Source organism: Raphanus sativus, chromosome 3 (genome assembly GCF_000801105.2).
Source record: "Raphanus sativus cultivar WK10039 chromosome 3, ASM80110v3, whole genome shotgun sequence".
Taxonomy (NCBI): domain Eukaryota; kingdom Viridiplantae; phylum Streptophyta; class Magnoliopsida; order Brassicales; family Brassicaceae; genus Raphanus; species Raphanus sativus.
Window position 1 is genome coordinate 1,997,128 of NC_079513.1, and position 24,266 is coordinate 2,021,393.

At 32.8% G+C, this 24,266-nt stretch overlaps 3 protein-coding genes and 2 long non-coding RNA genes across 5 annotated transcripts; 1 reads left to right on the forward strand and 4 right to left on the reverse strand.

The window, feature by feature from the left end:
• Window positions 1-1,724: 1,724 nt before the first annotated feature.
• Window positions 1,725-2,603, reverse strand: LOC108833063 (thionin-like). Its single transcript, XM_018606515.2, has 3 exons — window positions 2,312-2,603; window positions 2,129-2,206; window positions 1,725-2,039 (listed from the first exon to the last, which is right to left on the reverse strand). The coding sequence occupies exons 1-3, from the start codon at window positions 2,538-2,540 to the stop codon at window positions 1,942-1,944; spliced, it is 405 nt and encodes a 134-aa protein (XP_018462017.2). The 5' UTR covers window positions 2,541-2,603; the 3' UTR covers window positions 1,725-1,941.
• Window positions 2,604-3,586: 983 nt separating this feature from the next.
• Window positions 3,587-4,017, forward strand: LOC130509710 (uncharacterized). The gene is made up of 2 exons (XR_008943696.1): window positions 3,587-3,791; window positions 3,883-4,017. It is a non-coding gene; the product is annotated as an uncharacterized LOC130509710 (long non-coding RNA).
• A 6,875-nt stretch (window positions 4,018-10,892) lies between these two features.
• On the reverse strand, window positions 10,893-11,688 carry LOC108846144 (uncharacterized). The gene is made up of 2 exons (XR_001948602.2): window positions 11,290-11,688; window positions 10,893-11,186 (listed from the first exon to the last, which is right to left on the reverse strand). It is a non-coding gene; the product is annotated as an uncharacterized LOC108846144 (long non-coding RNA).
• Window positions 11,689-16,986: 5,298 nt separating this feature from the next.
• LOC108844839 (DNA damage-binding protein 1a-like) lies at window positions 16,987-17,770 on the reverse strand. The gene is made up of 3 exons (XM_057005986.1): window positions 17,712-17,770; window positions 17,496-17,610; window positions 16,987-17,457 (listed from the first exon to the last, which is right to left on the reverse strand). The coding sequence occupies exons 1-3, from the start codon at window positions 17,768-17,770 to the stop codon at window positions 16,987-16,989; spliced, it is 645 nt and encodes a 214-aa protein (XP_056861966.1).
• Window positions 17,771-18,082: 312 nt separating this feature from the next.
• Window positions 18,083-18,955, reverse strand: LOC108845970 (thionin-like). The gene is made up of 3 exons (XM_018619174.2): window positions 18,646-18,955; window positions 18,463-18,540; window positions 18,083-18,370 (listed from the first exon to the last, which is right to left on the reverse strand). The coding sequence occupies exons 1-3, from the start codon at window positions 18,887-18,889 to the stop codon at window positions 18,273-18,275; spliced, it is 420 nt and encodes a 139-aa protein (XP_018474676.1). The 5' UTR covers window positions 18,890-18,955; the 3' UTR covers window positions 18,083-18,272.
• Between the last annotated feature and the right edge of the window lie 5,311 nt (window positions 18,956-24,266).

Here is a 24,266-nt window from a genome sequence, read left to right on the forward strand (position 1 = left end):
GTCTTTTCTCATATTAAATGAAACATTTTGGATATTTTCTGCCCTATGATCTTTTTTTTTGAGTAAAACTTGAACATAATCTATTTTGGAGAACTGCCCTTAAATTAAAAATCTAAAAATTTATCTCTTCCACCATTTTGTTTATTGTTGGAAGTCGAAGAGATGATCTGGGAAGCACAGATTTGTTCCCCCTGGGTTCCAACTGCAACTGTATGATATCCTTCATAGGTTCTTGAATTTCACCAATTTTTTAAAATAAGAGTAATTCTTGGGTTCATCCTAAGATGAACATGTAGGTCCACCAACCAATAAAAATTTGTTTTTTCATATTCGGTATCTTTTAAAAAATGAAACATAATATCTCAAGTTTTATTATGATTTTAAAATAAAAATAAAAATAAAAAAATAATAGTAGTTGCAAAAAATAGATTTAAAAAAAAATATCATCAACAAAACATTAAACCCTAAATTCTGACTCTAAACCCTTGGTAAACCTTAAACCCTTGACTAAAACACAGTCAATAAAACATTGTACCTTAAACACTTAATACTAAACCCTAAATCAATGGATAAATCATAAACTTTTGGATAAATCATAAACTCTAGGATTTAGGATTTATCCAAGGGTTTAAAGTTTACCTAAATATTTAGGGTTTATCCAAGAGTTTAGGATTTAAGATTTAGGGTTTAAAGTTTTGCTGACGGTATTAAAAATATTTTTTTTTAAAAAACATGTTTTTGTTTGCAACTACTTTTAGTTTTTATTTATTTTTATATTTTAATTTCGAAAGTATAATATAACTTGCCAATATTTTGTATTTTTTTAAAAAGATATTGAATATGAAATAACGAAATTATATCGGTCCATGAAACCCAAAGTTTCTTTTAAAACGGATGAGCACTAAAAATATAACAACTCATCATCTTAAGAAAATCATATAAAGAACAAAAACTAATCCAACGATAAATTTAAAACTTTTAGAAGTTCCGAACACGCAGTTCTATCGATTAACAAATCAACAACGAGATTATATAGTAATAATAAAACATGTGCAATGTGAATGGAATAGAAAGAAATATCCACCTTGTTTGAAGCAAATGATCAAGTATCAACAACTATAAAGCGATGTTCAAATTGTGCGATTGATTTAACAATAAATATGAATACGTTCAACAAAAACTGTAGCTGAGAAAAAAATTAAAGATTAAAGGTATGATGATGACCAAGACGGAGAGTGGCTGTATACACCGTTTACAAAGAAAAAAAACAATGTTTTATTTTTCTTGACCATTAGGGTTTTAATCTGTAGGTAGAGTTTCACACTAATAATATGTTGTAAGTAAAGAAAATAACTGAATGAATTGGTGTGTGTGTTATTCTGTTGACAATGAAATCAGAACAAAAATACTTCGAATTTGAAGATGATTTTTTGCATTTTTTATAAAGGTGGTGAAAGCTATTTTCTTTATGATATTCCATAATAGACATTACATAATATGCGTAACAGTATATTATTACTTTTAAATCTAAGCCATCACTTGAACGAACTGTTCTCCATTACGTATGAATGGCATCCTGAATGGTTCATACAAGATATTATATTTATATGCTTAGAATTTCCTTTATGCATAATTTGAGATTTTGTAAGTCCTAACGGTGTTGCTACGTTGGCATTTGTTGTTGTCACGAGGTAAAACAAGAGATTATTTTGATAATATTCGAGAAGGAAACATTATTCTTTATTTAGATATAGCAAGTAGAAGGGATAGACAATCTAGGGATCGATGAAGACCTTCTACGTCAGATAGACTACCAGGAAATTGTATAAGAGTCTAGCATTTTATCACATACACGACAATTATTAAAAACATGGAGAACAACAACACATAGATCGTGGATATGCTTGTTAGGCCGTTTCAACTGCTTTCACGATATGCTTGTTAGGCCGTTTCAACTGCTTTAGCTGAGCCCTTGGTGCAGAAATAAGCACATGTGTCGGTGCATTGTGCAACCGCTCCATTCACAATTTCACTTGCATCTAATTCACCGAAACAATAACAGTATTAATGGATAATTCTCTTATTCTAACAATTTAACAACTGTGATAATAATGAGCTTTTTCTCTACCGGAGTCCTGGAGAGTGGTTAAGCCACCACACACAGAGGATGCACACCCCAACTTGCAGTATTCATTGACAGCATCACCTTGAGACAAACATAAAAATTCATGCAACTTGCATCAAAATCTTGATCCAGCTTGTAAAAGATATAACTTAATAAAACCACCACAAAAAAAAGAAATTAAATTACCAGAGTTTTCGATAATTTCATGTAGATATCCCTGGGGACATGTTGTCCCAGAAACGATTTTGCATCCACTGATTTTTGCACAAGTTTTCCTAGAGGATCCAGTAAGACGGCATATATTATATGCGTTTCTGGCAGTGGTGCCCGGGCAACAACTCTTTCCTTCGACTTGATTCTGCGCCATGACAAGACTCATTATGAGCACACTTAAAATCACATTTTTGCCTTCCATCTTTAGACTGATTACTTATTTGGTACGTAGAGAGAGCACTTAAACTTGTAATGGTGAAATGGTGATAAAACAAGACTCCTTTAAATACTAGTTGCTCTATAGTTACCACAATAAGCATCCTTTCACGCCTTTATCACATGCATGCTCTACCTACCCTAAAAAAAATTGACAGGAAAGAATGCGTGTACCCATGTAACTGAACAGAACAGATGAGGCAGTGGTCCAAAGAACGTGTTTTTTGTTTCTTTCTGTAGAAGTATCTAGCTCGTATGATCTCTCTCTGTACTCTCCGATCTATCTAACTCTCTCTCACAGTATTGTCTCTCGTGTGTTTAGGTTCGCGACTCCGTATAGGCACAAGATCGATTCTGACGATTTTTCAATAGATTCCAACAGACATATACACTACAAAAAAAAAGAGTGAATTGTATCACTTAATTTACATCAAAAAAATAAGAGATACTATTTTACCTTACTTATTCTTAAATGAAACAAATAATTATAATTCTAAATCAGCTATAATAATTGTTGTTGTTATTAATTAATTTAACATCAGTTTCATAAAATTGATATGATTTCTTTGAATTTGTATCATTTTAAACAAACGGATATAATTATATCCATTTATATCAGCTAAGTAATTGATGCATTTATTATTTTTGGTTAACATCACTTATTAGGCATGATACAAAATTTACATCGATTGAAACTGATGCTAATTTATGTTACTGCATTTTCAGAGAAATTTAAAACACCAGAGATTACGAGAAGTGGTTACGATTTTTATGGCTTTAATTTTTTCTTTATAGCTGTGATATAATTGTATCCCTAAGACCATCTCCAGTGGCACTCTATAATCTCCTCTATATTTTACACTAAAATAGAGTAACTCTATTATAGAATTATGTTGTTTTCCCACTCCAAATAGAGTGAAAATCAAATTTACTCTATTTATAGAGTAACTCTATTATAGAGTGAATTATTGGAGTAAATCCAACTCTATAATAGAGTTACTCCATTTTTGTGTAAAATATAGAGGAGATTATAGAGTTTCATTGGAGATGCCCTAACCGTTCACCACAAACACATCATCTTCTTTGCTTTCGTGATTAACATTTATGGGTTCCTCTCTCTCTCTCAAATCAAACAATTTTTATAAGTCATGATGATGAATTCTGTTTCTTCGTATGCAGAATTTCAATGATTATTAAGGTATGCATCAGATAAATCTGACCAGATGTTTTTTTAAAAGTATTGCTTCTTCCTCTTCTTATTTTCATTTTTTCTGAATATCACAAATTTTTAAGTCTTTATGTTTATGGTAAAATGATATTTTCTTTAGGATCAAGAACGTCTGGAAATATAAGAAGAGACGATGGAAACTGAAATCTAAAAGGAAAAGTAGAAGTGTCAGGAAATCAAGGTTGAAGGAAACAGTTTTGTTGAAGATTGATGATGAAAAGAGAGACATAGAGAACGAGAAGAAAATGAAGAAGAATTTTGAAGAATTTCTCATGGCTAATTCTATTTAGCTTTTTTTATAAATCTTTTCTCTCTGGGTTCATCTTATTACTTGTTGTTCTTGCTTTGTTTTGAGTTTCTCTTCAAATTTTGTGTTTTCTCTTTCATCGTCAGATGTAATATAAATAATAAAATTATTTAAATTATTTGAATTTTGACATTGATTTCGTTTTAGTATTATAAATATATAAATATTTAAATCATCTACTTTATTAAAACAGAAGTACACATATGAATTAACCCTACAAGTTGCATAGTATTTACGCCTAAATGCCACTGAGAATTAAATTAAACTACCTAATTTAATGCTTGTCTTTTCCAGTTGAGTTAATGTGTTGTTCTAATATAAATTAAGTTACATATTTTAATGTTGTCTTTTTCAGTTGAGTTAATGTGTTGTCCTAATATAAAATTTAATTTTCTTTCTCTATTAAATCAATTTCGAAATTATTTATAATTTTATTAATGCTGTCTTTTCAGTTTAATAAATACATTTCCTAATTCTAAATTTACCACATTTAATGATAATAAAAATCGCATATGATATGGTAGGAGATCACTATCTTTTAATATTCGAACCAAAACAATTTTTATGTTAAGTTTAAGTTTTTGCCATACATTATTCAAATTTATTTGTTATATAAATTTTTACTTTTATATTTTAAGAATTTTAATATTTTTTAAACAATTCAAATGAGTTATCCGAACCAGAATATGAACCGAAATTATAAATACCGAATGAGGCTAAAACCTTTCACCCCAAAAATCTAAAATCCAAAGAGACCTAAATCTAATCCGAATGAATATCCGAACGTCCATCTCTACTACAAGATATAGAAACTGAATCACTTTATTTATTTTCAAAAAATTATTTTCCATTGATTTTCTCATTAGTCTACAGTAATTATGAAAACTAATTGTCAAAATTCAATTTGAAAATTATTGAACACGTAAGCCCATTTATAATGAATTAGCAGTTAGATCAAATATATATTATATTACATTTCATTTTCTTACAAATTATAATCTTAATTTTTATATGTCACAAATTTGTTAAAAGTCTAACAATTATTTATTCTTACAAATTTTATAAGTAACGTATCATGTTTAATAGCATACTAACCATATTGTGTATTTTCATACTTATCATTTAAAAACTTTGTTTGTTATATATCTTACACATACACCTATACTATTTTAATTAGGATAACTGAATTTATATAAGAATATTTTATTAAAATTTTAATTTTAATTTTTGTTATAACTGCAAAAATTAGTTTTCGATATAAATTTATTATCAAATATTACAAATACATCATTTAATACAAAAAAACTAAAAACAGAAAATAAATACCCGTGCGGTCGCACGGGTCAAGATCTAGTTTATTTTAATTGATGAATATCTAACTCGCTTAAAAAGACTGATGTAAATGTTAGTATCATCTTTTATTATTTTCATCACCATTTTCAGAATCATTTAAATATCATTTATTTAAATGATGCAAAATTTATTTACATCATTTATAACTAATACAAATATATAAAATACGGACGATATGTCATCAGAAATTACTTCCAACAACACAGAAATCATCAGAATGTTCGGTGCCAAAACTTTCCGATGAAATTAAATCTGTAGGAAAATTCCGTTGACTCAATTCTTTGGAACATATCAGTCAATTCTTTTGTAAGAACTGCTTTAAATTTATTTATTTAATTAATTTATTAACTACCACAGATAATTTTAAAATATTAATTAATATATATTAAAACCTAAAATTGAAAACATATATTATATAAATACAAAAATATATAATAATGTTTTACAAAATGAAAAAAACATTTAAAAGTTTTTAAATTAAAAGAAAAACTAACACTAAGCAAGAAACAACCGCTTCATCTTATCCACATCTCCTGGTTCATCCTCTGACTTACCGCCTCAACAACTCTTTGATCGCCCCTTTAGATTTCTTTTCCACCATTTCATCAAGAATTGTAGTTTTGTGTCTCCAAAGCTTCAATCCGCTCATTCTTGTTCTTTAACTGTTCGATAACACATGATCAGCATATGGCGATTGTGAAGAAGAAGGACAAGAGGAGGTTCGGCTACCCAACCCAAACAAATGACCTTTATTTTTTTGTAGCAGCGTGAAAAAGGTTAAATAACTTAACTAAAATATTAATTAAATTAAGAGATATATCCTATACGATAGCAATAAAATTTTTTGTTGTCGCAAATATAGATTCTAAAGATCAAAATACCCAAAATATTTCATAAAAGAGGTAAATATACACTTATACACTTTAGTTAACTAATCTAAATCTTAGAGTTTAGGGTTAAGGAGTGTGGATTTAGGATTGAGGTTTAAAATTATATAAAATAAAAAAGAAATATGAAAATTTTTAAAATGAAAATTTTTAAAATAGATTCAAAAGTATTTTCGAATTTCAAAAACAAAATTTGAAAAATAAATTTGAAAAGTAAAAAAAAAAGAAAAAAAACTATTAAAAAATTCGAATTTGAAAAAATATAATCTGAAACTATAAAAAAATTATTTTATTTATTGTTTAATTTTTTTTTGTATTTATATATCTACGGTATACGAATCTTTTCTCCTATTAAATGAAATATTTTGGTCATTTTTTTACCTTAGGATCTCTTTTTGTGACTAAAATTTAAAAATAGTCTATTTGGAGAACTTCCCTTAAGTTAAAAATCTAAAACTTGATCTCTTCCACCATTTTGTTTATTGTTGGAAGTCGAAGAGATGATCTGGGAAGCACGGATTTGTTCCACCTGGGTTCCCACCAACTGTATGAAATCCTTCATAACAGGTTATTGAATTTTGCCAATTTCTAGTTGGTGGTGTACGCATGTACGTCCCTTGCATTATTGAGATAATCGACGAGATTTATTTCATTTGTTTCAATCTTAAAAGAAGATTAATAAATAAATAAATAAATAAATAAATAAATAAACCAAAAAAGTAAACTATATAACTTACGAGTTAATCTTCGAGATAAGATATCTGCATGCACCCAAGTTTGGACAAAAGGACCTTTCCAGCCAAGGTTGCTTTGACGGTCCATATGTCAGCCACCAACTCTATGGCTGACATATTTTTAGACTTATGTTTAGACCAATGCTCCTGCAATTCGAACCAAATCGTCTCGTTAATTGATTTTGGTATCTTTCCCCTATGCCACAACTGCTTCCACTCATAAATCTACTTCTCATAAGTGTTCATGGCCTTTTCGTAGAAGGCTATACGGACTGTTTCCGTATGATCAGATTCCCAATTAAATTCTTGGTGAAAAAAAGAAAAACACACAATTAATAAAAACATGATAGAAAAAAAATTAACCCAAAAAACTTTTTAAGAAAATAAAAGAAATACTGCAATTGATGGAATCACAATTTTCGTTCGGGGAGGGGTCTGGGAACTTGCTATAGGCTGGAATGGATATCCATAGTTTTTGTTTTTTTTTGAACATTTTCTTGCATTAATTAAAAATATAAAAGTTTTAGCAAAAGTGGCACATAGTTGGCATGGAGTAAATCATCCTTTAAGTGCTCTTGCTAATACCGTTGTTCGACTTGTTGAACCTACAAAAAACAAAGAATTAAGTTATAAAATACAATGAAACAAAACAAAATAAACAACAAAAACTAACCATGTAGTGTGTCGGTTTGATTGAGAAAAATCCATGATACCTGGCTCAAGTGGATCAACTGGAGGAGGAACCACTGGAACATAATTTTGCTCCTGGGAAGATGCCGAAGCACGGGAAGTGCTCGCTGTACCATTTCTAACTCGTGGTGTGGAAAGGCGTTGCCTCGTCGTGTTGTCACCACTAGACCTACGATTTTTTTTTAAATAATATATATATATATATATAAATTATAATTAAAACATCAATATACAAATATTTATTGTTAAAGTAATGATGAAACATTTTTAAGATAAAAAAAACTTGAAGTCATCTCCGGCGACTAGTTATTGAAGTCATTTCTGGCGACCAGTGCCGGTCCTGAGATTTTCATGGTCCAATACGAAATACAAAACTGAGACCCTCAAAATAATATGTAAAAAATATATCGATAAAAACTCAAGTTTATAATAGAAAAATATCTTTAAAACTAATAAAAATAATCAGTTCTTAAATATAGATATTATTGCATTTTTTTCTTAAATATTGATTATTGTGACTTTTTTTATCTATGATGTTGATGACAGGAAATCAAGAAGAAAGCTAAAAACTAAAATCAAAATTTGAGGTTTTGGTACCTGATAAAAGAACACAAGCCAATCAAACAAATTTTATTCAATATTTGCTCTTCTAACTTTTATGAGTGAAAGAGGCTAAGTAAACCTAGAAGATAATTATTCTAAATCAGTTATTTTATTTTTTGTCATAAATATTTTCCTTTTAATTCACTCATATTTAATAACACAAAGAAAAAATAAAATTTCATTGTCTTTGTAATTTATGATGTCCCACCACTTTCTTAGCTTATAGAGAACATGCACATAAAAACATTGATATATTAATAAGTAACAGAGAAAACTAGGCCTTAAAATTTTGCAAAAATAATAGGCCACATTCGACCGTATCGAAGGTTTGTGGCCAAAGCCGGGCCTGCTGGCGACGAATGAAATTCCGTTCTCACATTTGATGAAACGAGCTGTGAGTCAGTATGTTTCAGTCGTTATTGTCAATGTTTTATGAAGAAAAATCTCAGTTTTACTTAGGGTTTTTAAATCAATGATTTCGGGCTGTTTTTGTTTGGATCATAAATATAAGCTTGTTTTATTGTTTGAATCAAACATATAAATCACATAGGAGCCAAAAAGAAAGAATTACATGAAGCTACATTGACATATAAATTTGCTTTACGGAAGAAGACTAGTTCATGACCTTGCTTTTGGGTAAGCAATTTTTGTTGTTCCTATTTCTTCTCTGATCAATGCTTTATTTTTCCCAGATTCAGATATTTTTATTGAGCCTGATTGTGTCATACGGTTAGATTAGTTGATATGATACCATTCCTAAACCTTTATGTGTTGTTTTGTTCAATAGCTTATTACTCTAAAGTTCTAACCTTTTTTTTTGTTAAGAACACAATACAATTAAGGTTAGCATTTGTTAGATCATAGTATCTTAAACTGAGCTGTATGGTGAATTAGTCATTAGTATAGATAAATTTGAAATCAGATTAACTTTTCAGATTATGATAAATTAGTAAATTCTGTTGATGAAATCTAGGGTAAAATAGGTGAGAGTTGTGGTTAGAAAATGAATTGTTTCCTATTTGTTGCTTTCCTGTGATCAGTTAACACTATGAGCTCATTCACGATGTCTTGATCTTTTACATTGCTCTCTCTTTAGTAGGTTTGTGATTTTATTCATGGCCTTATTTGTAGTTTACTTTATGATTCTCTTGTGTTGACCTTTATAGTATTTAGTTTACAATTTTAGCAAGCATTTGTAAAATGGTTAGAAGGTATTCCTAAACATTTCTCATGAACAACTTCAGCATTCCCAGCATCATCAAGCCTCTGCCCAGCCTCATTACACGCAAAACCCTCTTGGTCTCGTATGACTCCTTGTGCATCAGCAACGAGCACAATCGGATCCATGTTTTCACGCCGGGTGTTGCTCGATCGAAGAGTATACTAGTTTTGGAGTAGTGTTGATCGAAGCTTGAGGGGTGTCGCTGAACACTGGTTTCTGGTATGCGCAGTTTCGTACGTTCCAACTCAGACATCTCCTGGTTGGAAAATATTTAAGTGCTTTGCTTCCTTGTTTCTTCTAGTACTGAAATTCATGCACCTTAAACACACAGGAAAAGGTAATAAGTGAATAGAAAAGAGAAACTAAGTCTTATAAGTAACAAAAACAAACCAATGTTGTCGTATAAATAAATTTTGTTTATTTAAAATATCATTTTGTTTATTTTTCGAATAGTAAAAAAATTCAATAAAGTACAAAAAGTTAGAAATCCAATATATTTTTCATTTCTTGATGTACAATTTAAAAGTATATAAAATGGTTTTAAAAATATTATCAGTTTTCTTTGGGTTTTTAATGGATCAATCAGGATTAAGTCACATGTTAATGACCCTGTTTGGAAACTCGCTACGCGCTATCTGTGCGGTAACCCCGAACCTAGCGAGTTGTGAAAAAATCGAAGATTAAGCGGAGATTAATCGGGATTAATTTTAGGGACAATTTGAGAAATATCCCATTTTTAATTTAAAATTTGAAAAATATACTTATATTTTTAAGTTTTGAAAACTACACTTTTTGAAAAATGGTAAGACATTTTTATCCAAATTTGAACAAAAAGATACGTACTCTAACAACTAAAATACAAATTCAAAATTACTGTTATTCACTACAAGAAAATTGCAATATAGCTACGATATTATTTGTGGCTTTTGTTAAAAATTTGTGGCTATTTAACAGATAGCTACAAATTGCCACAAACAAATTTCGTTGAGTATAAGCTTGTGGCTATCGTTCACTTGTGGCTATTTGTAGTGGCTCTTCTACGACTTAGCTACAACATATTTTCGTAGCTAGTTTCTACAAATAGCAACAGGATGTATTTGCAGCTGTATTAGTCACAATAAGTCACAACTTTATTTGTGGCTAATTGCCAAGAATAGTGAGAAAAATATTTGTGGCTATATTAACCATAATAAGTTGTAGCTATGCAATTCTTTATAAAATAATTTTTAATAAATATCTGTATATTAATTTATGATATAATACATTTTAAACTATTTTTTATAATACAATTTTGTAATATATATCACCAATATATCTAGACAAAACAAATTATTTTATTTTATAACAATAGTATTTATGGTTTACAAATTTAAATTGGTTTACAAATGATATCTGGTTTACAAACTGGTTTACAAAATAACCTAAACCTATGTCTTGGATAGCCTCTTGCGCCGCCACGAGGAAGTGTATGGCTGGAGCTGAAGAGCCGTCGTGTTGCTCCGTTTTACCAAGCGCGGCGTCGCGCTCGTACACCATCACACTATGTCACGCCGTCTTTTCTTCTTCTTCCTGTTCCACCTTCTGCTTCCCGTTCTTTGATTCTTCAACCTGAGAAAAAAAATTAAACTACAGCAGCCGTATTTGACCTTAGATAAAGACAAAGAAAAAAGTAAACAAAGACAGAGAGGTTAAGCAAGCCGCTTGGTCTTACCTTCAGGCAACAGCGCCAAGTCCATTGATGACTCGCCTGGATCTCAATTCCTCCGCCGCATATGGCATCTCTTCTCCGCCAGAATCCAGTTCTTGAGACGTATGTTTGACTGGATTCTCCAACCAATCTGTACTTAGATTGTTGAACAACTTCAGAATACGTTGGATTGCTGGAGTTAAATACAATTGTTTGTATAAATTAATCAATCTTCACTCGTGCATTTGTGTTTGAGAAAGGAAGAGAAAGAAACAATTGAATGAGAGATATCTTCTGTTTGCAGAAGAAATGAATGAGGAGAAAGGAGAAAGAAAATGTCGGAGAGAGTAGAGAAAACCAAAAAAGTTTTGACCCTTAGATTAAAATGAAATTAATGGCTGAGATGGCAATTTTGGGAGTCATGTATTAGCCAATTAGGAGAAAGGGCGCAGATTTGGATCATTATTAAACTAATATAATCAAACGCTATAATCAATGGTGGAGATTGCCAATCCTTGCAATATGATATTAGCCAATAAAAAAGCTAATAGTTTTGGTACTTTACTTTATGCACATTTAATTATATATGTATAACTACTTTGAATTCAATTATATGATACAATACTCTTTACTTTACTACTTAACACTATATTTTAGTTTTATGATTTAAAAGTTTAATAGTTGGATTTATGTTATAGTCAGGGTTTAGGGCTAAGGTTTACAGTTTCAAAATTTTGGATTTGGAAGTTATAACATCTGTATGTTTTTATTTAATGTAGTTTAATGTTTAAGCCATAAACTTGTGTAGTTTAGAGTTTGAGATTTATGAAAGAGTTTGAGGTCAAAATTTTGAGTTATGATTTAAACTTTTTTATAAACTTATAAACTTTTTAATGAGAGTTAGATCATAGTTTTAGCTATATCACAAACACTACCTTGTTATATGTTATCTAAGAAACATTGATCTATTTTGTACAAACATATATAATCTATCAATATGTGTTTTGATAACTCATTCAAGAAAAACCATATTTCTGTTTTTTGTGTGAGATTTAAGATTTAAAGTTTATTTTAAAATAAAGATTTATGTTTGATAATATAGTTATTGTTTGAGATATGTTTGGGGTTCAAATCAAAGTGTGATATAAATTTATTTATTAAAAATTTGTTAACTATAAGTGTTGAATTTTATTTTGATATATTAATTATCATATATTTTAAAAAGTTTTGGATTTAAGATTTAAATTTATAATTGAAAATTTTTAAACTTATGATTTAGGGTATATTTAGGGGTTACTTTTTCTTCGAATAGCCACAAAATATGTTGTGACTATATATTTCCACGATTGTGTTGTGGCTAATGGTGGGTTAGGATTTCCACAATTTACTTTGTAGTTATTTGTAGCTCATTTTCTTCAAATATCCACAAATTATATTTAGTAGCTATTTTGCCACAAAAATCCACTGATTAGCTACGAATTATAACTTTTTAAAAAGTGTGGCTATTTTGTAGCAATTTGTGGCGAAAAAACAGCAACAAATTATTTTTTGTGGCTAATTTGTAGCTAACCACAGTTTTTCTAGTAGTGATTATTGTTTATATTTATGAAAATACAATTTTCCGGATTTCATGTATCCTCGTAGATCTATATTATAGTCGGATAAAACAAAATTCTACCAGAGCAACATCAATGTATGTGGATTTTAGAACTGGTGCAAAGTTTCTTGGATTTATATGCTTATTTACTTCATTCTTTCAATTTCAAAGGAAATGTATCCCAACTTATTGTTCGCGGGTTGACGTTCAGTTGGTGTTTATGTATATGATGAGCAAACTAGTCTAAATTTCCAGGGTCTAAATTCAATGCGTTGAGCATTCTAAACATGCTTTGGAAAGTTGCTTAGAAGATCCATCACTCATGTGACACATATATAGATCGTCGGTACTGTAAAGAATATTGCTTTTGATGTCTTCTGAATCAAAAGAAAATCAAAAAGCTATAGAAAGTTTATTCAGGTCTTTCTTTCAATAGATGTAATAACAATCTTAATATGATAAGAAATCATGTGATGAAACTACTGCGGTTCTAGATGTTGGCTGGACAAATTAAAGAGACGATGTTGTGATATTAGATGGCGAGAATATACAAAATTAAATTACACCAAAAATATTGGTGAAAAAAGAACACAAACATATATAAACAATACAAAAATGGAGAACTAGATGAAGAAGATGATGATGATACACGTAAATGGAGACCTAAAAAAGGATAGAGAGGAAAGAGATGATACGGAAAAGAAGAAGTAAAAAGGTTTTTTTTAATCCAAATAAATGTAAAAATAGTATAATAAGATATTACACCGATTTAGGAGTATTATTTACATCAAAAAATCTTTAGGATAATTATATTTGTTCATATAGGATAATTCAGTAATTTTACATAAATAGAAGTATAGTTTTCAAAAAAAAAATAAATAAAAGTGTAGTTTTCAAAATAAAATCTCATATAGATGTATTTATCCAAATTTTCCCTTAATTTTATGTGCTTATCGTATATATTAGTAAATGTGTTGTCATACAAAGAAGTTACGTTAGTCTATTGGTTCGAGTGCCTGTGTTTTATGCAGAGGACGCGGGTTCAACCGAGTGTTTTGTTTTTTTTTTCTAATTTTTCTTTAATGAATACAAATTTACCAAAATGCCATCATCTTCTTCCTTTTATCTGTCGTACAAGAACCCTAATTTCTGCGTTTTCAACTTTTTTTTTCACGATTCTTCCACCTTTTCACGGATTTTCTGATGTTTATGCTTAGTTATGATAGATTCACAACGATACTTATGATTTTAAGCTTAAATTTTAGAAAAATCAAACTTTTTGTGAAGAACTCGAGTTTTTGGGCGAATTGGGTCAAAGCGCCACGGTAGCTTACAGATTTACGTTTAACCGCCGATTATACGGTCTCTGCGGTCGCGTTTTAGAACAGGGGTTAATGATAAAGTTTTTTTAGATTTTTATCGGGTTTATCAGATTTTTAGTTAGTGGATTTTTAATTAAAATTTAATCCGATTATATATAGATCATTAGGTTTATCGATTCAATCGTAAATCCGGGTCGGATATAAAAACACTTAATATATATTTTAGCATAAATATATAGATCAAAATTCAACAAGTAATACTTAAATACCAATTTTTTTTTAATAAAAATCAAATCCATGCTCCAAAAGCGCGGATGGAAATCTAACATCTTTAAAAAGAAAAGCAAGAAAAATGAATGAATTGATATTAAAAAAAAGAATCATTAAACTATATAAACTCTATTACTAAACAAGAACCCATGTCGATTAAGAAAACATGAGCACTAAAAATATAACAACTCATCATCTGAAGAAAATCATATAAAGAATAAAAACTAATCCGACGATAAATTTAAGACCAGGGGCGGACGCACGTTGTAAGGTACGGGGTCACATGCCCCCTACTAAATATATAATTTTTTGTTTAGGCTTACTAGTTGTCGTTAGGTGGCGTAGTGGTTTAGTGTAGCTCCGTTAGAGTTTCTTTACCTTGTTCAATCCTCCGTCAAAGTTTCTGTTGTTTCTCTTTTTCCCTTTTATGTGGTTCCCATGATTGAGCAAACTTTCTTTTCTTTTACGTGGGTCGGTCTTTATTAAAAAATTATTTCTGACACTAAATGATATCAGCTTTAGTGTGGATTGATTTTTTCCTTTTTCTCTATTAGTCTTCTTTTCCTAGGTTTAAACATACCAGCAAGCAAATCGATGCCATAAAAATAGATTTGAATATTTTGTCACCTTAGAATTTAAATTATATTTATATACTTTTTGTTTGAAAATAAATATTTTAAAATGTAATTAATTGGATAAATCTAGTAGTTTTAGAATTTTGTTGATAATGTATATATATTTTATAAAATTATTTTTAATGCAGTATTGTGAATTAAATATATAACATTTTTATTGAAAACATATTATATTTGTAGAATATGTGCCCCCGACTCTAAAAGATTCTAGATCCGCCACTCTTTAAGACTTTTAGAAGTTCCGAACACGCAGTTCTGCGGATTAACAAATCAACAACAAGATTATATAATAACAAAACATGTGCAGTGTGAAGGAATAGAAAGATATATCCACCTATAGTTTTTGGATATGTAACGGACTGGATTGATTTGGGTATTTAAGACCAGAAAAACTCGAAGTATCCGAAAACCTAGAAAAATATCAAAACACAAAAAACTTGAAAACCCAAATAAATACCAAAAATATTCAAATACCCAAAACCCAAACTTTTGTCTGAAATCTGATCCGAAAAACCAAAAAAATACCCAAAATATTGTTTAGATATTGAATTTTGCCTGAAACCCGAAACTAAATCGAAAATACGAACCAAAAACTTTACAAGTATCTGTAATACCTAAAATATATCTAAAATACTCAAATATATCTAATATCATAAAACATTTCAGATACTTCGGATACCGATCGACTTTCGGGTAGGATCCGCACTCGAACAGGGATCCGCGGGTCTAAAACAATCAAATATGTACTTTACCATGGACTGTGACCCAAATAACACATATATTTACGGGTAGATTTTGGTTTAGTTTCCCGGGTCCGGTAAATGTCCAGACCTAGGAGAATATTATATAAGAGAGTACATACAAAATTTTAACTAAGCTAATTGATAAATTATACTTTGACATAGTGATTCACAATTTTTTGTGTTTCCATCCAAAGACTAGGGGTGGACAAAATACCCGAACCGAACCGAACCGATCCAACCAAAATTAAACCGACCCAAACCAAACTGTGTTCTTTATATAACCCAATTGGTTCATGTTTCAACCCGAATGGTTTGGTTTGGTTTGGTGTGGATTTAAACTGAATCAAACCAAACCAAACCGATAATCCATCATAGTTTTATCTATAAATATATATATATATATATATATTAACATATTGTAAATTTTAGTTGAAGTTTTGTTTTCCATTTCTTATTAACTTCCATATATTTTTAAAAGATTCTAAGTATGATTCAAATAATACTATTATATATATTTTCTAATCATAATTCCTAAAGATTGTACTCAAAACAAAACCTAAAAACTATAAGCATCTAAATCGTAGCCGTCTTGTCTCGTTCTTCTCCAATATCCATTGTCTAAAAGTAAAATTATGTAACAAAGTTATTGTTTGGTATTTTTAGTTTTTGGATACATTGTTTCTGACTTTTAGTAATGAATTTTCTAACTAGCAAAAATTATATTCTCACTTTATCTTTTATAATTTACATATCCAAACTATACCGAATCAAACTAAACCATAATAAAATAAACCGAACTAAATCAAAACCAAATCGAACTAAATCTAAACCAAATCGAACTAAATCTAAACCAAACCGAACCAAACTGAACCAAACTAAACCCAGACCGAATCCAAACCAAAGCTACTTTGGTTTTAGTTGGGTTGAGTTTTATAAAACCCAAATTAACCAAACCAAACCGAACCCAAACCAAACCGATATCCCCACCCCTTTCAAGGACTACAAAGAGAGTTGGTTTGATCAAGACATACGACGCTTGAGCCAAGTTATTACAAAGACAACAACTCAACCAAACTTCAAAAGCTTATGGCATTGATTTGATGAGGGCTTTAATGATTAGGACCTTATGACTGTTATATAAAGAGACCTTGAAGTCATAATGAATAAGACCGAACTTTATACTGATTACATAACTTCTCAACTTTTAACTCAAGAAAGCATAAACGGAGCTTATGGCATAGATTTTGATAAGGGTTTTGGTGAAACCTAGTGAGCTCTTCAACTGTCATACACAACTCCACTTGAACGTTCATGGATTTAGACACCTCCTCCATCTTGTTCCTACTCAGATCAAGAAACGATTCAAACAACTCCCCATCCAAGAAACTTCTCGCTTCCATGGTTCTCTTCTCGTTATAAAACGAACTCCATTGCTCATGGCTCAATCCTCCAACTCCTTTAATCACTTTCCTCAAACTCGAGTGCAGTTTCTCCAAGAAAACATACTGTTCTTGAGGCAGTGAAGCTATCACTCCAATCACTCTATTGACTGTACCAAAGATAACAGTTGGGATCTGACCAATCTCTGAATCAGGTAGCTCATTACTAGTGATCCATGGCAGAATCTGTACACAAATTCCCCTAAGTAATACTCCCCAACTACCTCTAACCTCCCTCGCTCGTCATCAGTAGCACCTTCACTGTTCTTCTTCACTGTTGGCAGATTGAAGTTATTCTCAGCACCAAGGTAGATTATCTCAAACCGCGGACATCCAAAGCTATTGGTTTTAAGCACAAGAGAGCTGCATACCTTATAGATCAGCAAGGAGATTGATTTCATGAGATCACCAACAACGACAAAGTCTCCACGAGTCTGTACATAGAGAGCTCGGATGTGTCCATGATATCCACATTCAGACTGTAACTCACAAGTGCCATCATCACGCAGCGTCCACTTGTATAACTGAATCTTCTGATTGATAGCAGAAAGTAGCTTTCAGTTGAAGGCATTGAGAGAGTAAACAGCTCCTTTGGTTTCTTTCTCAGCGATAAGCTGCAGTTTCTTATCTTCAACTATAAACACTTATCGTCTAAGATATCTACAAAATAGTTGTAGAACAACTGGAAGCTTAGAGAAATCAAAGTACATATTTCAAAGATTATATATGAATCAAAAGAAGCTGTTTTATCTGGTAAAGAATGTATAGTATTACTGATTTAATCAAAGAGTTTGTTTTGATGATAGTTGAGAAGGAAACATTATTCTTTATTTAGATACATAGCAAGTAGAAGGGATAACAATCTAGGGATCGATGACCTTCTACATAACATAGAAAACCAGGAAATGGCACATGTCTAGCATTTTTTCACATACACGACAATTATTGAAAACAGGGAGAACAACAACAAGACAAACATAGATCGATCTTGGATATGCTTCTTAGGCAGTTTCAACTGAATTAGCTGAGCCCTTGGTGCAGAAATTAGCACACGCGTTGGTGCATTGTTCAACCGCTCCATTCACAATTTCACTTGCATCTAGTTCAACGAAACAATATATTGGAATTAATATACTATTCTCTTATTCCAACAATCTTATATTTTAATAATAATGAGCTTTTGCAATTTACCGGAGTCCTGGAGAGTGGTTAAGGCACCGCACACAGAGGATGCACAACCCAACTTGCAGTATTCGTTGACAATATCGCCTTGAGTCAAACATAAAAAGCCATGCAACTTGCATCAACATCTTGATCAAACTTGTAAAAGATATAACTTAATACAACTACCACTAAAAAAAGAAACTAAATTACCAGAGTTTCCGAAAGTGCCATATGGATATCCCGGAGTGCCATATGGATATCCCGGAGGACATGTCTCACCAGCGATTATGCATCCACATTTTTTTGCACAAGTCACCCTCATTCCACTAAGATAGCATTGATAAAACGCCAATTTGGCCTCCTTGGTCGGGCAACAAACCTTTGCTTCGACTTGATTATGGGCCATGACAAAACTCATTATGAGCACACTTAAAATCACAGTTTTGCCTTCCATCTTAAGACTGATTACTTGTTTGGTCACAAAATGTACTTAGAGAGTATAAACTTGTATTGATGAAATGGTGATGAAACAAGACTCGCTTAAATACTAGTTGTTCTACAGTTTACCACCATCTCAAACATCCTTTCATACCTTCTTTATTTTGAACCTAATAAATTGACAGAAGCAACGTGTTTTTGAGTTGAGACATAAATATCAAAGAATAGGAGATTGAAAATAATTAAAACCAAGTGCCAGATACGAATCCGACGTAGGGAAATCCTAATAAATTGACGGTCGCAACGTGTTTTTGTTTTTTTGTGTTTTAATTTAGTGATGAAATTTTCAAGTAGATGAGACATAAATATCAAGGAATAGGAGGTGAAATAATTAAAAGTACTATCATTGGCCGTCAACCCTTTTGCTTTTTTTCAGAAATCTGCTGGATAGCAGAAACGAGACCAGACCACGATCTTCAGAAAAGGAAATATCTTAGTTGAATTAGAGAGTGTCGTCATTTTTTTGTTGTTTTCTAGAGAAGTGGCTTGGCTTCCCTGCACGATTTTGTTGCTGTTATCGAACTTATTACTAAAAATGACGAGTGAGTTAGGAATATGGTCCCTTTTAAGTTAATAATTAAGGGATAAGGTTAGACCCAAATAAATTAGGCGATGGGGTCACTTTGACTTTTTATTGTCAAATGTGTTACTTACTATGAAAGAGAAATAAATCATGATCCATATACCATTTTGATCCATTAAGTATTACCATTTTGAACCATCACAAAAATATATCATTCGTAATGCCATTTAGTTTAAAAAGATACACCTTCTAGTTTATAAATTTCCGGAAAAGAACAACCGCGCGGGCGCGCGAATTCCAACTCTAGTTTATCTTAAAACTTGTCTAGTGCATTTTTAATAGGTATTCCAAATCTATGAAAGAGTTCAGACCAATCTTTAAATAAAAATGCAATAAATCATTTTTCTGTGTATACACTTATGGTTTATAATTTATATCCATGTAGGTGTTCAAGAGAAATATTACTTAGTTTATATAGCATATAAATCGAATCTGATAATATCCCAAATTCCTCTACTTATCATTCGACCACGAGGTCCCAAAACAACGAAGTGTATTCTTAAAGATGATCTAAATACTTCGGGAAAACACATATGTGAAAAAGACAGAAAATGACCATAAAACTTGGTGTATCTTTCTAACCAAAAGTAGACCGAAAGAGATGCCAAATGTGCGTCTGTGTAATTAGTGAAATGATAAGGTCAAAACCATGTTAAAAATATATATACCTTCATAGCACGAACAAGTTCTTGTATACATTAATCTAAAGATTAAAAAAAATTAAGAAGTGGCAATAAATGACTAACAAATGTTGATAAAAATGGATTGCATGTGAAAAAAAACTAATAATTTTGGAAGAGTGCAGAAATACTATTTTCGCCGAACTCTATGATAAATCTTCGCTTCAGATGGACAAATGGTGTCTCAGATGACCTTTGGATGGACATCATTGCAATCCATCAGTCTCTGTCTCTTGATTCCCATCCTTGGGTGGTTGGTGGTGATTTTAACCAAATTCTCCACTATTCTGAGCACTCTTCTCCATCAGTTGACAGACTGACTTCTCCGATGGTGGATTTTGCGGACTGCCTCCTCCAGACGGGTCTTTTTGATCTGAGGTACCAAGGAGAGTTAAATACCTGGTCGAATAAATGCCCTCCTCACCTATAGCTAAAAAACTTGATCGCCTCTTAGTAAACCAGCCTTGGATTTCCCTTTACCTACACAGCTCCGCTTTTTTCCTCCCTCCTAACATCTCAGACCATGCTCCCTGTATACTCGATCTAGCCGTTCCCCTTCCCTTAGCCGGTACTAAACCCTTTAAGTTTTTCAACTACCTCACCAAGCATCCCAAGTTTTTATCCACTGTGGAGGACTTCTGGATTCAGGCCGGCAGCAAAACTACTACTCTTGGAGAGCTATGCTGGAAACTGAAACAAATAAAAAGAGTGTTGAAAAAACTTAATAATCAAAAATTTTCTAAAATTCAAGAGAGAGTGGTTATAGCTAATAGTTTGCTTCAACTTGTGCAGGCTCAAGCATTGCAAGATCCTACTCCTGCGCTCTTTCAAAAGGAAAAAGAATTACATGACAAGTGGGAGTTTCTAAGGGCCATTGAAGAAGCTTATTTTCGTCAAAAGTCAAGGATCAATTGGTTGAGAGAAGGGGATCTTAATACCTCTTATTTCCATCGCATATGGAAAGTAAGAACTGCTGTAAATTCCATTAGATCCTTTCTCCTTCCGTCTGTGCTCCTCCTTGACCTGATAGCTATTGGAGAGCTTGCAGTCAGCCACTTCAAAAGCATATTGGCCCCTGATATCCTGCCTCTCACGATCTCCACTCCCCTTTGGTTCGCAGCTATCCTGGACTTCCGCTGCTCAGCTCATCATCGCTCTATTCTGTCCTCCCTGCCTACACCTTGAACAATTACCAAAACAATTTTCAGACTCAATCCTAATAAAACTCCGGGGCCTGACGGCCTAACTTCTGGTTTCTTTAAGACCTCTTTGTCCATTATTGGTGAAGAAGTTTTGAGTTTTGTCTCTTGTTTCTTCACTACAGGTTTTCTTCCGGCTGTTGTCAACTCAACCATCCTATCTCTTGTTCCCAAGCACCCGGGTGTGTCAGCTATAACTGATTACCGGCCAATTTTCTGCTGTTCAACAATCTATAAAGTGATATCAAAGATCCTAGTCTCTAAGCTGAAACCTATTCTTTCTGAGCTTATACTCTCAAACCAGACTGCTTTTGTTCAAGGACGGCTATTGATTGAGAACACTATTCTTGCTACTGAGCTCGTTGAGGGATATCACAAGCCAGCAGGGCCTCCATGGATCACGTTGAAGGTTGACATAGCGAAAGCTTTCGACACCCTCAACTGAGATTTTCTTTTCATCTGTCTATCTACTTTGGAGATTCCGCCTATCTACTTACACTGGTTACGAGCTTGTGTCTGTACCCCTTCATATACTATTGGCTACAACGGAACAGTACAAGGTTTCTTCAAAGGCAGGTGTGGTCTCCGCCAAGGTGACCCTTTATCTCCGTACCTCTTCGTCATCACAATGAATTGCCTCTCTCACATGCTCAATAAAGGAGCTGACGAAGGCAGGTTTGGCTTCCACGCTAAGTGCTCCTCCACAAAGCTTACTCATCTTTGCTTTGCTGATGATCTTCTGATCTTCACGGATGGAAAGCTAAGCTTTGTTCAGGCCATTCTCTCTATCCTTGCTGAATTTGCAGCTCACTCTGGTCTCAAAGTTAGTCTTCAGAAGACATCTTTTGTTTCGTTTGGCATCCCTCAGGACCAGGTTGATCTGATTGCTCAAACCTGCCATCTCACTGTCGCCTCTCTACCGGTGCGTTATCTTGGTATCCCTCTATTATCCCAAAAGCTATCGATGCATCACTGTCTACCGTTGATCCAGCTCATCAAAGGGAAAGTAAATTCATGTAGTACCAGAAGTTTGTCTTACGCAGGGAGGTTGATTCTGCTTAATAAGGTCATTAATGGAATCACTAATTTCTGGACCTCTACTTTCATCTTACCAAAGGAGTGCATCAACAAGATAAACTCCATGCAGTGCTTTCTTGTGGCATGGTTCTACTGAGGGCAGCCACTCCGCTAAGGTTGCTTGGGAAACTATAACATTATCTAAAGATGAAGGGGGCCTAGGCTGCAGGGATCTTAGAGCCTGGAACAAAGAGTGCACAATCAAACTGATCTGGTTGCTTTTCAAGAGCTCGGGTTCAATCTGGGTTGCTTGGTTCATTAGTGAAATTCTGGGAGGAAATCTATCTACCTTCTTGTTGTGGGCACAGGGTCAGGCCTTCCGGAAATATGGAACTGAGGTTTAGTCCAATAGTTCGGATTGGTACCTGAAACAAAGAGTGAACCTTTTTATGAGTTTTATAAGTTTATGATGCAAACATAAGCAAATATGAATATGAATCAGAATGATAATATGAATAAAAACAAATAGAAAAGGGATAGATTGATGGAGATGGGATCTTTGTTGTTGGACTGAAGTCTCTCTCAACAAGATCAATGGATGGAAGATGGATAGATATGGGATTTGCTTGCTGGACTGAAGTCTCTCTCAAGGCAAATCAGTAGATGGAAATGAGGGGGGTTTGAGGACGCCACAAAAGCTCTGTGAAAGGAGGCTTTGATAAGTCAGGTTGCTCAAGAGCTGCTTCTCACAACACTCAAAAGACTTAGATAATAGTTTTGAGAAAACTAGAAAAACTGCATATTCATTCATAAAATTCAAGGGTTGCTTTCTACAATGGACGTGTATGAGCTATATATAATGCTCAGATACAATGGTGATAAAGGTCTAAGAAGAAAGAAAGGAAACAAATCCAAAGACAAAAGCAATAAATTGAAAAACTAGCCGTTGGAGCCTTTTGTGGGATTTTGGCTCCAAGTAAGAGATGTGTCTTTGCTTGAAACCTGGACGGTTTGAGGGGATAAGAGAGCATTTCTTGGGACCTTCTTGGATGCTGGTAAAGTGCTGATGTCGTGCCTGGTCTGAGGAGAAAAGAGCTGTTGGACATTAATGTCGGTTTTCTCCCAAATAAGGCAAAATGGTGTAAATGAGGATCCTCCTGATCCAATGGGGCTGGTGCATGGCATAGACTTGTAGAACTCTTCTTGGACTCCTATTAATGTCTCCTGGACGTCTTGGTTTACTCCTGATGTCTTCTGGTTCGGATTGGAATAGCTTGGAAATGATCAAACCGAAAGATTGTCCAATCTTGCCATAAATTAGCTCCGGTTTGATTTAAGTGACTCTTCATTGAACCAGCTGATCTCCTGGGCTCTGGTGTAGCTAAGGACTTCTTCAATACCTCCTGATTGGTTGAAATGATCTCCTGGACGCCAATGTCTGGTTTGAAGCTGATTGAACCGGTTAGCTTCCAATTGAGGCAAGTGTAGAACTGGTTGGACCGGTTCTGGCAAATTGGGCATAACTTCATAATCCGTGGCCATTTCTCCTGATATTGGGCTTCCTGAAAAGATGAGAGACTCCTCTTGAATCCTATGATTGGCTTTGGGTTCAGCCGCTTCTTCATTGGGCTTACTCCTTCAAAAGTCGGGTACTCACAGATGGATGGGCTGGAGAACTCCAGTTTGTAAAATCCATAACTCCTTGGTCCGGTAAGTTGTTCTGGAAATCCAATTGGGATGGACTCCTCTCTTGAGTGTATAGTCCTTTAAAATTGTTTCACTCCAAACTCCCTTTGGTTGTCGAGATATACGCCGTGGACTGGACCTATGTCGCTGGTACCTCCAAAGTGGCCG

Coding starts and splice junctions, on each gene's coding strand:
- LOC108833063 (XM_018606515.2), bottom strand. CDS start 2,540: ATGGAAGGCAAAAATGTGATTTTAAGTGTGCTCATAATGAGTCTTGTC. Junction 2,207..2,311: donor TGAAATTATCGAAAACTCTG/GTAATTTAATTT, acceptor GTTTGTCTCAAG/GTGATGCTGTCAATGAATAC. Junction 2,040..2,128: donor AACCACTCTCCAGGACTCCG/GTAGAGAAAAAG, acceptor TCGGTGAATTAG/ATGCAAGTGAAATTGTGAAT.
- LOC108844839 (XM_057005986.1), bottom strand. CDS start 17,770: ATGGCACTTGTGAGTTACAGTCTGAATGTGGATATCATGGACACATCC. Junction 17,611..17,711: donor GACACATCCGAGCTCTCTAT/GTACAGACTCGT, acceptor TAAAACCAATAG/CTTTGGATGTCCGCGGTTTG. Junction 17,458..17,495: donor ACGAGCGAGGGAGGTTAGAG/GTAGTTGGGGAG, acceptor ATTTGTGTACAG/ATTCTGCCATGGATCACTAG.
- LOC108845970 (XM_018619174.2), bottom strand. CDS start 18,889: ATGGAAGGCAAAACTGTGATTTTAAGTGTGCTCATAATGAGTTTTGTC. Junction 18,541..18,645: donor TGGCACTTTCGGAAACTCTG/GTAATTTAGTTT, acceptor GTTTGACTCAAG/GCGATATTGTCAACGAATAC. Junction 18,371..18,462: donor AACCACTCTCCAGGACTCCG/GTAAATTGCAAA, acceptor TCGTTGAACTAG/ATGCAAGTGAAATTGTGAAT.